We start from the raw sequence: 12,777 nt of genomic DNA, 5'->3' as shown, positions 1-12,777 counted from the left end.
GAGGCGTCTCCCGGAGCCCCGGGTGCTGGCTCCGGGAACGCGGCTGGGGGTGCGGAAGGGTGCCCTGTGTGGTGGGGTGTTCCCGTAGACACTTCGGATCACCCCTCGGTGACCGGAGCCAGGCAGGCCTGGATCGACGCTGTGGCCGAGCCCTGAGCGCGGGGACAATGGGGAGCCTCGAGGAGGCCCAGATGTCGCAACGGAGGAAGTCATGTCTGATTATCATAAATCCCGAGGGCGAGCACACGCCCCCTCTCTCCAGCCCTCCGGGAGGGGGCGATAGGCTCCGGACCCCAGAGTGGGAAGACCTCCTGAACACGGTCCCCTCCTCTCAATTTCACCGTCCTGGGGAAACTGGAGCCACCCTAAGAGTTGTTGGAGGTCACACAGGCTCTTGGGATACCACAACCCTGGCCTCCCCACTGCTACCGGGATTCAGAACTCCGGCCCGGTTAGCGCAGAGAGGAACCGGGCTAGAACAGTCCTGCCTGTCTTCGCCGGCACTGCAGACTGATCCGGCAGCCCTGGGACCTCCAGCAAGCTGCTCTGAGGGGGGGCAGGACTCCCGCAGACCCGGAGGAGGTCCGAGGGGAAGGGGATATCTTGTGAGCAGGGGCGTGGGAGAGGGTGCTCCTGGGGCGGGGCAGTGGTCTCTGGGCACCTGCCCTGCTTTCCCTTTTAGCTCCCTACTCCAGCCCCCGGAGATGCTGGGTCAGCTGCTTGCCCCAGCTTCCAGCAGCCATGGTGCCTGCCATGGTGATTTTGCTGACTGGGAGTGCCTCCATCTGTTGTCCTCCCCTCCCCAGAGTGGCCTCTGACCTTTGCAGAGAACCCTTCCACCCCTTCCCAAACCATTTCACATCTCTAGTTTTCCAGGAAGCAAAACAGGCAGGGGTTTTAAAGTGATTCTTGTGGATGGAAAGAGTGGGAGGTGGGGGGGCGGGCCGGGAGCTATGCCCAGGCTGGCCAAGGTGAAGGCTGGCTTGGACCTCCCACCTCTTCCTCTGCCAGGCCTCTTTCCTGCCACACATCTACCAGCTGCACCCTCAGCAGGACCTGGCCAGCAAACACTTAATGAAATAGGCAGTAGTCCAGCCATCCATGGGGTGCCACAGGCTGGATGCTGGCCTATGAATGAGGCCAGGAGTTGGGGGGCGGGCGGCTGCCAGCAGAGCAGGATTGATGGAGGCCCTACCCCTGGTCGGTCTGGCCCACAGTGGGCTGACCTGGATACAAGTTGTGTCCTAAGCTGGCTGGTGGACTCAGTGACCAGAGAGAGTCCTGGGGCTTGAAGGTCAGGACAAGACAATAGCTGTGATTCCTTGGGAGGAGGCATTGTGGAGAGGCCAGAAGCCTAGTGACTCCGAGTGACCTACCCACAAGGAGGAACTGGTGGGAGAAGGGAAAGTGGCTGGGAGGGGGAAAGCAGTTGTCATGGGGGACAGGGACAAGTGTCAGGGAGGACAGGTCCATCTTGTGTCTCTGAATATAGGAGGCTCTGGGACTTTGGAGGAAGTTCCGAGGGAAAAGACGATGCGGGCTGCTGGTAGCAGGAACCCAAAGACAGGTTCCTGCACACTCGAGCTCTCGGGTTCGGGAAGAAGCCTGAGGCAGATGTGGCGCAGGTCTGGCGGGCTGAGGGCAGGCGCTGGGTTTGGAGCCAGCCTAGTGGGTACGGCCAGCCACCACAGACCAAAACGAGACACTGTATGTGAGTGGGGCTAGGCCTGGGGTGAGGTGGCACAGAACCAGTGGCTCCAGGGAGTCCCCATGCAAGACTGGCGTTCAAGGCCCTTGATGCCTGAGTTCCGGCGCACTTGGCAAGCAGGGACCCAAGGATGGTTTGTGAAGAAAGCAGTGGATCTCCCTCTTTGATGGGGTTGCAAGTCTGCCTAAGAGAGCCCCGGTGCTGTGGGTTTGGGGTTCAGCGAAGCTCTGAATGCTGTCAGAGTTCTTGGGGACAGGAGAGAGGGAGACGTCCTGTATGCCAGGACCATGCCCCATATCCACAGACCAGCCCTGATCCTGGTGGTTGTGCTGCTGGCACCTACTGGCCTTTGGAACCCTGGTGTCCCAGAGCTCGGGAGTCACAGAGCACAGGCCCCAGTGTGGCTGCAAACGAGGTTTATTCAAACGTGCAAAGGCTGAGCGCGAAGCGCAAACCTAACCGAGGATCTGCCAGTGGCCTCCAGAGGTGGCCGTACTACGGCCAATAGCCAGGCCTGTGTGGCGGGGAGGCACTGGGCCTCAGGCCAGTTCTCCGGTGTGAGGAGGCCGGGGCCTGGGGTTTTGTTGGAGATACTTCCTCATCTGGAGACCAGAATATCTTGCTAAAGGCAAAAGCAGAAATCACATGTGTCTGGGGGCAGGGACGTAGAAACTGTCTCACCCTCTGGGCTCCTCCCGGACGGGGTGGGGGCAGGGAGCAAGCTTGTTCTAGTCTAGCCTTGTCTGTGTCCTGCAGGGGGTGGGGATCAGTGACAAAGGCGGACCAGGAGGCCCCCTGGTCTGGAAGGAAGGACCCACATCTCTTTTAGGGTGTAGGGGAGATAGTAGGGGAGCACAAGGGGGTGTCAGAGCCCAGGTGCAGACAGGCCCAGGGAGTCCAAACTCAGGTGAGTGTCACAGCCAGGGTCTCTGCCACCAGTGCTAGAGGCCAGGCTGTGTGGAGCTCAGGCCAGGCAGGTGGAGCATCGGGTCAGCCCGGCCAGGCCTGAGGGGGCCATCTGGAGCTGGGAGGCCTGATGTGACTTTGACATTCTTTCAAGGGGGCCTGAGAGGACCTGGGACCTCTGGCAGCTGTTGGGCCGAGGACAAGGACAGTGTCCACGTTACAGGGGTGTCTGGGAAAGCCTAAGTCATTAGAAGCAACTACTTGAGCAGGGATGAGGGCGCAGCCATCACTGTTGCGGGGGGATCCTGGTGTCACTGCCACAAGTCACCAGCCGCTGCTCCGTTGTCCTCGTGGAACTTGTGCAGGTGATCGGCGAACCTAGGGGTGCAGAAACCATTTCTGAGGCTGAGCTGACGGGGGGCAGCTGGGGGAGCAGGCACGGGCAGGGCTGGGGGGGGCGGTGGTGCGGGGTCGTGGGGGACTTGGGGTTGGGAGGACAGGGGACGGCCTCACTTCTTGGCGCAGGTGGCGGCGCAGTCCCTCTCCACGCTCTCGCTCCAGGCCAGCTTGTAGAGCACCTGGCCAGAGGAGACACCTGAGTCCCCCCATGGCCACGCCCACAGCCCACCCACTGGCCCTGCGCCTGTGCTCCAGGGACAGACATTTCCTGTGGCCTCAGGGATGTAGGGACACTCCTGCGCTTGCCTGTCCCACAGGTGGTTGGATGGGTCCAGACACAGGAACGTCCCTGATACTGTGGGCCAGGAGGTGCTGGGCCCTGCAGTTGCAGTGGGAGCCCAGGCTGACCCTGCAGGGGCCATGGCCACTGTCCTGCTGGAAGTGGGTCCCTGAGACTGGAACTTTCCTCGCACATGCCTGCCCCGCTTCCCCAGGTGGCAGACATGGAGCCATCCCTGGGTCACTGACTCCAGTGCCCTTCTGCCTTTGGGCAGATGCGGTTCCAGATGTCCCTTCTAGGAACAGGGCACCTGCAGTCTGGGGGCATTTGTTAGACCGATCTCCTCTTGTGTCTGGTTCCACCAAGACCTTTCTTTCTACGAGATCCTCAGGTCTGGGTCGGTGGATGTGGTTGGCCAGGCCTCCTCCCCAGAGTGGCCAGGCTGTGCCCCAGTCAGAGTACCTGATGTGGGCGGGAGTGCACCTTGTCCCCAGCATGGGCTAAGGAGATGCCCAGGGGAGAGGAGTGGCCCAGAACTGAGGGTGTGACTTTGGGGAGGCCACAGTTGCAAGGTTCTGCTGCCCTGGAGGTCGGGGGAGCATGGTGACGTCCCTGGCCCACTGTCCAGACACTCACCAAGAAGACCAGGCAGTGCAGGAAGAGGGTGTAGAAGAAGCCGATGGTGCGGGCTATCTTGTTGGAGAGGACCAGGCGGCCCTGGGGAGCAAACAGGGAGTCCGGCAGGGTGGCACAGGGCTGCCCCTGGCCCTTGTGTAGGCAGGGGTGCTGGGGCGGCAAGGGGAGGGAAGGGCTCGGAGCTGGGGCCCCTCACCACTGCGCTGTGGGGACAAGTCCAGCTGCAGGATTTCTGGGGAATGGCGCCCCCTGCAGCTCAGTTCCAGAGCCTACAGTGAATGGTGTTACCAGAGGAGCTGCTGTACTGGGAAGAGGGAAGGCCCCTGTCCCCAGTGTCCCCGGTCACACTGTCAGGGCTTGGGAGGGGTCTGCGTGGCCCCCGGGGTTTCTCCAGGTGGGCTGGAGGGCAGGTGCCCCCTCTGGTCGAGGCAGGCGTAGGCAAGGGGACTCACCATGCTGAGCGTGGCCTTGTCCCAGGGGCTCAGGCTCAGGTACTTCCTCTGCCGCTCCTGGAGGAGGAGGGATGATGAAGGGACCCAGAGAAGGGGCTGCAGAACCCCAGGTGGCTGCTAGGGGCCCCCGGGTGACCGGTCCCAATCAGTGTGACATCTGTGTGGCTCCCCCGCCCCGGGGCCCCTTCTGCCCATGATAAAGCTCTGCCTGGACAGGACTGCTGAGCCCCAGGCAGGCGGGGAGTGAGGAGGCCGCCCCATCACGGGCAGCGGGGACCCTCGCTGGACGGCCTGCCCCACAGGGGCGCTTGTGAACCCGCTCACTGCCACATGCCCTCAGGGAGCCACCATGGCCTTCCTGGGGGTCCTGGGCCTCCATGGCTCTGGCGCAGTGTGGAGCGGCTGGCCGGGGAGGGCCCGCGTGCAGGACCGGAGAGAACGGATGGGCCCAGGGAAGGCAGTGGCGGGGCCAGGGTGGGCAGCCGTGGCACAGACCCGCTTGCTGAAGGAGGAGAAGGGGTCCAGACGCTCCTCGTACTGGGTGGAGTAGCGCAGCTCGGTGTCGTCACTGCTGCCGCCCTGCACGCGGGGAGGAGGAGACCGTTCAGGGGCATGGCCAGCAGGAGGCTGGGCTCAGGGAGGGCAGGCCAACGGCAGAGCCTCGGTTTCCTCATCTGCAAAGGGGAGGCGGGGGACCGAGCCCCAGGCCCCACAGCTGGGAGAGGTGCTGAGGTGACGTGTGAGTGGGACGGGTGGCTCTGGCCTGGGGTCAGAGTTCTCTCTCCTCCCGAGGCGTCAGGCCCACCTCTTCACCTACAGGGAACCGAGGCCTAGATGGGGCAAGGCGGACTGCTCGGGCCTGGAGCGGGTTCTGCGTGGCTGCTTTTCTTCAGATGGGGTCTTCTTAAGTAGCCGAGGCTGGCCTCTAACTCTTGGGCCGAAGCCAGCCTCCTGCCTCAGTCTCCCTAGTTGCTGGGACCACAGGTGTGGGCCACCATGCCCAGCTGGGTGGGTTTGGAGGGGGTTTGCTGGGAGTGGGGGGCAGTAGCCACCCCGAGCGAGCAGCACTGGTCGCGGAGTTGGGGTGCCCTCTGGTGGCTAGAGAGCAGCAGAGCAGCTGCGGCTCCAGTGGGTGGGTGGGGAGCCCCACCATCCGTCTTACTTCTCTCCTCTTTCACCTCTCACTGTCCTCCCTCAGTCACAGAAAGGGTTTCCTTGCAGGCGGGCATCCCTGAGGGGCTTGGGGGCTGAGGGACACCGGGATTGGCACGGCAGGCACGTTTCCATTCTCCACGAATGGAAATTCCGATTTTTTTTTTTTTTTTAATGTGTGTAAAACATCCCAATTCCCCAGAGCCCCTCTGCTGCTGCACCCCTAGGGTTAAGTTCCCAGATCCTGGGGTGCACTAGTGGGTCACCTCCATTTCACAGAGGGGGTTGCCTGGGCGGGTGGCCCCAGTTCCTGGTCCTCCTGCTGCATGCACCTGACACCTCCCTGCGGGCTTTTTGCATGAGCCCCTTCAGGGGTCCACTCCGGGCTTTGCTGACAAGAGTGCAGGCACCGGACAGCCTCAGGGGGTCCCCAGGCCCAGGGCTGCCCCACAGGTCATTCCCCTGACCCTCCCGTCTCAAGGACCCTGACCAGCCTCTGTCCGCCTGGCGTCCCTGGGGCTGGGGAGGGCACTCACGCGGCCGGGGTAGCTCTGCAGGAACTTGATCTTCTCGAAGAGCTTGATGTTGTCGGCGCGCAGGCTGTCCAGCTCGCTCTGCAGGGCGTGGATGGTGTGCTGGGCCAGGCGGCTCTCCTGTGGGGGCCGGGGTCAGAGGGCGCCAGGCTGGCACGGGTACTGCCCACCTACCTGGGGCCCCTCTCTCTGTGCCCGTGGCCGTCTCCTTGGCCTGCTGGATACTGCTGATGGCTGTCCCTCTGGGAAGTCCCCCTTCCCCTCTGGGTCCCACCCCAGGAAGAAGTCACCGTTCTGGGGCCAGGGGTTGAATTTTATTTGGTTTGGGTGTTGCCAGCCTTTTAGATGATAGTGTTGATTACGGAGCTGGGGACCAAACCCAGGTCCCTTGCATTGTGAGGCCAGGGCTCTGCCTCTGAGCCACGTCCCCAGCCTCCACAAGCAGTTGAGGTATAATCCAGTCACATAAATGTCCCCAGGCTTACGTGGACAACCCAGTCCTCTTTAATGCACGTACGCGGTGCACATCCCCGCCGTGTAATTTCAGATTTCATCACCCCAGCAGGAATCCCTGTCTGTCGGTCATCCCTGCCCTGGCCCCAGCGGCCACCAGTCCCTTCCTGGACATTTCCCGGTGAGGTCTGAACGTGGGCCCATCTAAGGGCGAGAGGACGCGGGGACTCCTGCTTCAGTTTCTTCAAGCGTGTGAACCGGGGTTTCCTTTCCGCTCTTCAACATTCAGCAGTGCCAAAAGGGACATGGCCGGGCGGCCATTCCTTGAAAAGTGGGATGTAGAATTGCCACCTGCTCTGGCAAGGCCCCTTCTGGGGTCACGTCCCAGCAACGGGCGAGCAGGGTCTGGAAGGAATGTGGTCCTCACCCCGGGTTCACAGCGGCACCGCATGGGGCAGCCCCAGCCCGAGGCAGCCCGGGGTCGCGCAGGGGAGCGGACAGATGAGATGTCGCCCGTGCAGGCCACAGAGCATCTTCTTAAGGGGAGGGACACTGGGACACATGGCACAGCGTGGTCAAGCCTTGAGGACATGACATGAGTGAACTAAGCCGGTCACCAAAGCACAGATCCAGCATGAGCCCACTTCTGTGAAGTTTTATCAAAGACTGGAGACAATTCAGGGACGGAACGCAGAGCGGGGGCTGCCAGTGTGACCTGAGTGGGCGGTTTCAGAGCTCAGGAGATGGTTGGTGGGGACGGTGGTGACAGTGCACAATGTGAGTGGACTTGTTGCCACTGCACAGTCAGCAGTGGCCGGGTGGTAGGTTTTAGTTAACGGTAGTTTACTTCGCTTGGTACCAGGCTTTGGTACCAGGTGTAGAGTCGTTATTATTATTATGTTGGGGTCCCGGAGTTGAACCCGGGGGCACCCTACCACGGAGCCACACCCCCAGCCCTTTTTACTTTTTACTTTAAGACAGGGTCTTGCTAAGTTGCTGAGGCTGGCCTTGAACTTGCCGTCCTCCTGCCTTGGCCTCCTGAGTGGTACCCCCACGCCTGGCTCCAGGTCTAGAATTTCAAAGCAAAAGCTGGAATCCTCTGAGGCTCCTCCCTCCTTCCTCGGACTCCCAGGCTTCTTGGAAGGGCTGCGTTGTCCTTCTCTGTGGCTGTCCCCAGAGCCTGATGGCCAGGAGGGGGGTTCCTCGGCCACAGCCTGCAGCCCTGATGACTCCTTATATACAGTCTCTTGCTCCAGAGCTGGGGTCACAGAGGGTCCTGGGGATCTGACGTGCCTGTCACTGGACTGGAGCAGGCAGGGAACCTGCGAGATGCTTCCATGACTTCTGGCCTCGGCTCCCACCAGGAGTGTGGTCAGTGGAGGAGGGTCCCGGGACTGGCTCCACAGACTCCCAAGGCCAGGGCAGTGCCACTTCCAGGTGCTTCCCTGGTCTGTCACCTGGCTCTCTGCACTGCTGCATCCAGTATGCATCCTCCATGGAGAGGCCCTGGCCCTGGCCCTCTTCTTCTGCTTCCTCCCAGGCCCTCCAGGGCTTCTTCTATCCTCTTCGGGAACCATATCCCTCCAGCCACCACGCCGCGTGTCAACAACACCCCCGAGGCCCCTCCTCTGGGGTCTACAGCACCTCGCAGGTCTGACCGGTCACCTGTGCAGGGCAGTCCCCTCCTCATGTGTCCCTCCGGGAAGGCCCTGGCCACAGGTCAGCAGCTGGCAGGTTCTTTGGGCTCCTTGCTCCCCTGATCCCATGGAGTCCATGATGTCCCCACATTGTCCACCTTCATGGGCTCCCAGCCCTCCTCTCTCCCACTCTCCTCTGCTTCACACCCGCTGCCTGACTTGGGTGTCTCCTCCTGGACCATCGTAACCATCCCTGGTCACCTTCTGTCCTGCACTGGCATCTGGGGGACCCTTACTCTGCATTATGGCGTCACTCCCCTGCTTAAATCCGTGTGGCTATCCCGGCAGTAGGACACCTGACTGGCAACTCTGTCTCGCGCCTCCTTCCTGCAACCTGGAGGCAGCCCTGTGCATTCCACCTGGTTCTTGTTTCAAGACCCAGCAGGGCATGGCCTCCTCCAGGAAGCCCTCCCTGACTGCATGGGACAAGTCTGACCCCATGGCAGTGTAAGGTCTGTGACGGTTTTCTTTCTGAGCCCAGGTTCTCTCCCACTGTGTCCTCAGGACTTGTAGGGGACAGAAGGACGTGACTCACAGCCTCTAGCTCTTGGTTCCGGGCACGGAAGCGCTCCCTCTGGCTGGAGATGATGGACAGCAGAGAATCGACCTGGCCCTCGGGGAGGGTTCCACTGGCTGGTGGGGAGGGTCCTAGGAGACAGTGGAGAGTGGTGTGGGGTGGCAGGAGCCCGTGGGCTGCGGGGCCCGGGCCTTGAGGGATGTCTGGCCCAGACCACGGGGTGCAAGCCTGACCAGCAGGCAACCTCCGAGGCGAGGCTGGAGGCTGGAGGCTGGAGGCTGGAGGCTAGGGCTCTGGCCAGTTCACCTGTCTGCACTGCCACAGAGCCAAGCCCAGAGCACCGTCCCCCCTTGTTCTGTAGGGATGTGAGGGCCCTGCACTGTCACTGGTCCCCGGGGAACAAAGGGACGCGGAGGGAAGGGGGAGCCATGGGAGCCCCACCCACTCCTGGCGCGGCAGCCTCCGGCCCAGGCCTCAGGCTGACCATGCGCGGCTCTAGCTGCATGCGGGCCGCCGGGGCTGGGAACCGCCGCACAGCTGGACGGCCTCGGTTGAGGAGGGGGAGCCTGTGGGTTCCAGCTCTTAGCCACCCCGCCCCAGTCCCTCATCCCCACGGGTGTGTCGCCCCGCCTCACCGTAGAACAGGGCTGTGGCCTCCTTGATGGGCTCCGGGATCTTCTCCAGGCCTTGCTCAGCAGCACCCTGAGGGGAGAGGAAGAGACTGGGGTGCCTCCACATCTGGGCACTGACCACGCTCTTTCAGGGTGGCCAAGCAAAGCAGGGTCGAGAAGCAGCCAGGGCCTGGAGGGGTCCTGCACTGGGCCACCCGGCTGGCACTGCCCAGGAAGAGCAGGCCGGGCCCTGATGGCCCCTCTAGATTTGGGGGAGAGCAGCTTAGGTGGGCTGCAGGGTCGCGGCTGGAGGGTCGTAGGCAGCGGTGCGTGAGGCTAGAAGGGCGGCCAGGGGGCAGGGCGGGCGGTGGGGGGCTCACCTCGGCGTCAGGACGCTGGATGGACTGGATGGTGCTCAGGTCCTGCTCTAAGCGGGCGATCAGCTCCCTCTGCTCAGTGGCCGTGGCCATGGCCTCGGTGACATGGACCTGCAGTTCTGCACAGCGCCCTGTAGCCAAAGGAAGATGTGACCATCAGAGAGCCTGGTGTGACCCTTGCTGTCCCCTGAGACCCACGGTTTGAGAGCTTGGCTGTTCTCTCCACACGAGAAGCAGGCCGGGCCGTCTGGAGGTGGGCCTGGCTGCTGGGGGCCTTCACTGCCCAAAGGGCCAATGTGAGACCCAGCCAGCAGCACTCAGGTCCTCCTGGCTGCGAGCACTCTGTGCCTGAAGTCCCCAGGGAAGGGGAAGGGCCCAGGCCAGGGACTTGGGAGAAACAGGTGCACCCAAGCTCTGCCCAAGACCTTCCAGGTGACCCCGGAGGCCCCTTCCCTCTCTGGGTCTCCCTTGCGTCTGACAAGCAAAGCGAGGAGCCCCAGGCTTTTCCCAGTGAGCCCCAGTTCTCATGTCCTGGGGTAATGACCAGAGAGGGCCTGGGGTGGGAGGGGTGTGGTGGGGGGTGGCAGGGTCCCCCTCTGTAGCTGAGCCCAGACTTGGGTGTTGGGTGGCCCTGGAGTCCCCTGGCCCACAGCCCTGTTCCTCTGCCCTGTCCTAGGGCCAAGGTTTTTGTTTTTCTCTCTGCGGTGAGGCAAATCTGGGCTAGTTCTGTTTGGAGAGCGTCTGCTCCTGCAGGAGGGTGGGAGATGGTGGGGAAGTTCTCCAAGCCTGGTCCCCAGGGTGCCTTCAGTGGTCACTGTCTGGAACAGCAGAGTCCTGGGTGCTGACAGATGGCTCTACTTCTGGCTGTGTGACTCCGCGCAGCTGGCTCACCCTCTCTGGCCCTTATTTATATATAAATGGTGATAACAAACCTTCCTGAGCTGTGGGGCCCTGTCCTTTGGGTAGGCTGCATGGCCACCAGGAGGCACTGTGGCCTCAGAAATGCTCAGAGACTCCAGGCAGTGAGCCGCGGACTGGCTCCTCACTGCACGGCCTGCTGACCAGCTGTCCCGTGGGCCCTGGGCCAGGGGACAGCCCCACCTCACCCCACTGCTCCATCTCCTGGTGCCCGCCGCCTGCCACGCCCTTCTGTGCCCTGCGACAGTCTGATCGTTCAGAACAGATGGTCCCTATTTTAGAGATGAAGAACTGAGGCGTCCCCCTGCCCCGGACCAGAGCCCAAGGGTCCCCCTCTCTCAGTCCTTTCCCACACCAGAGTCTCCACTGCTCAGGCCCCAAAAGGACTTCCCCTCAGACAGGGCGGAGCCCCTTTCCTATCCCTGGCAGGAGGTGGTGTTGGGGGGAGGTCACAGTGTGGTCTGAGGGCAGGGTCAGGCCACAAGGGTGGGCTGTGGTGGTGGGGCTGGGGCCTGGTCCTGGCGATCCACAGGACCTCGAGCAGACCCCAGTGGGGAGACCCACAAAGGGCAACCATGCCGTGACCTTGGCCTTGGGCCCAGGCCTGCAGATGGGACTGCAGAGCCGGCTGCGTCCTGCCCCATGCATGCCCAGGAGGGCTGATGAGGGGGAAGTCCAGGGGACGTGTAGGGAAGGACAGCAGCAGAAAGCTAGTGGGAACTGGCACTGGGTGGCGCCCACAGAAGCCGGCAGAAGCCAGGCAGCACGTGTCTGTGATCCTGTGCCACCCAGCATGGCCTTGGCCAGGCCTCTAGGGCGGAAGCCACCTGCAGCTTCGAGAGTCACCAGTGGGTGAGGGGCAGCGTCTGGGCCTGTGGCTGGGCCGGCATGTGGTCCCTGCCTGTGCACACAGGTAGCATTCTGCATGTGCCTGAGGTCCTGAGAGCAGACCCCCCATGAGGTTGCCCAGCCCAGCTGGAACCAGGCGTTGGCGACCGTTAGGGCATCCAGCTGCTGGACAGCCTGTCGCTGTGGCTGCAAGTGAGACACTGTGCAGGGTGAGTGCCAGGGGACACTGTCCCTAAAGATGTGGCTGTAAGGAATGCTGGCTGGTATCTGGGTGCAGCAGAATGGGGATGGCTGCTTGGGAGGCCCAGGGGAGAGGCTGCAGGGAAGCCTTGAGGCAGGGCCGGGACCTGTCCTGGGGCCCAGCTGCACAGCAGTGACCAGAGCTGTGCCTGGGAGCCATCCCTCCCTGAGGGGAGGGGACGAGGCGGGTGGTGGCCTCTGTGGGCACCTTGAGGGAGGGGCCTCAGCCTCAGACCCTTCTTGGAGAGGCTGTGGGCCATCCCTGCCCCCTCTGCAGGAGGAAGGGACAAAGGGACCACAAAGTTGGGGGGCACATTCCTGGTGGCCACGTGGTATCAAGGGAGGGCCTGAGCTGGACTCTTCCAGAACTGGGCTTTGACTCTGGGCCTGTCCCCGGGGGATCTCACGACCTCAGGCGGGCATGTTTTGGACCTGGGTAACGCAGCTCCGGGACAAGGTGGAAGACGGTGCCGGGGACGGCCTGGACCCCTTTGCTATACAGAACCCAGGAGAGGAGGCCCATGCCCAGCCTGGCCTCCTGAGGCGGGGAGGCAGTTGGGCAGCCGCTTGGTCTGGCTCTGGAACCAGGACGCACTGTTGGACAACTAAGGGGTGTGGTGGGGACTCGGGCCCGGGCGCCTAAGCCTGGAGATCACCAGCCCCAGGTGGCTGAGCGCCCGCAGATGAGGAGGGCAGAGAGTGCTGGGAATACTGGCCAGAGCCTGCGGGTGACACCTGGGGGGTGTCCACAGGACCCGGAAGAGTCAGGAAGAGGGAGAAGTCGGGAGCGAGCGTGCGCAGGGACAGAGTGGCAGAGGGACTGTCCAGGGACGAGGAGGGTTGCCGGGGTCTGGAGCTACAGAAAGGCGGGGGGGGGGGGGGCTGTGGGCCCGCAGGTGAGGGTGCTCCAGGCAGTGGGTGAGCCCGGAGCAGGGCCGGTGGGGAGGCCCGGGAGAGTGGGCGCAGCGCAGCGCTGGGTGGAACCCTGGGGTGGGGGTGGCTGTGAGAGAGAGGGGGTCTTGAGAAGCCCGGGCACGTGGGAGGGGTGC

The 12,777-nt window shown here is 63.0% G+C and overlaps 1 protein-coding gene across 4 annotated transcripts in view; it reads right to left on the bottom strand.

Moving 5' to 3' along the window:
* Positions 1-2,107: 2,107 nt before the first annotated feature.
* Positions 2,108-12,777, bottom strand: part of CUX1 (cut like homeobox 1) — a 315,007-nt gene continuing 304,337 nt past the window's right edge. For all 4 annotated transcript variants that reach the window (XM_079121800.1, XM_079121799.1, XM_079121798.1 and 1 more), the window contains exons 15-23: positions 9,725-9,852; positions 9,369-9,435; positions 8,752-8,864; positions 6,070-6,186; positions 4,877-4,960; positions 4,382-4,438; positions 3,930-4,010; positions 3,128-3,192; positions 2,108-2,992 (exon numbers count right to left, since the gene is read on the bottom strand). In XM_079121800.1, coding sequence (XP_078977926.1) covers positions 2,926-2,992; positions 3,128-3,192; positions 3,930-4,010; positions 4,382-4,438; positions 4,877-4,960; positions 6,070-6,186; positions 8,752-8,864; positions 9,369-9,435; positions 9,725-9,852 — 779 coding nt within the window. In that variant the 3' untranslated portion in view covers positions 2,108-2,925. The remainder of the gene's footprint in view (positions 2,993-3,127; positions 3,193-3,929; positions 4,011-4,381; positions 4,439-4,876; positions 4,961-6,069; positions 6,187-8,751; positions 8,865-9,368; positions 9,436-9,724; positions 9,853-12,777) is intronic.

The sequence above is a fragment of the Sciurus vulgaris genome, assembly GCF_902686455.1.
Source record: "Sciurus vulgaris genome assembly, chromosome: 18".
NCBI classification, from domain to species: domain Eukaryota; kingdom Metazoa; phylum Chordata; class Mammalia; order Rodentia; family Sciuridae; genus Sciurus; species Sciurus vulgaris.
The sequence above is the reverse complement of the archived record's forward strand: the minus strand, read 5'-3'. Positions and strand labels throughout refer to the sequence as shown.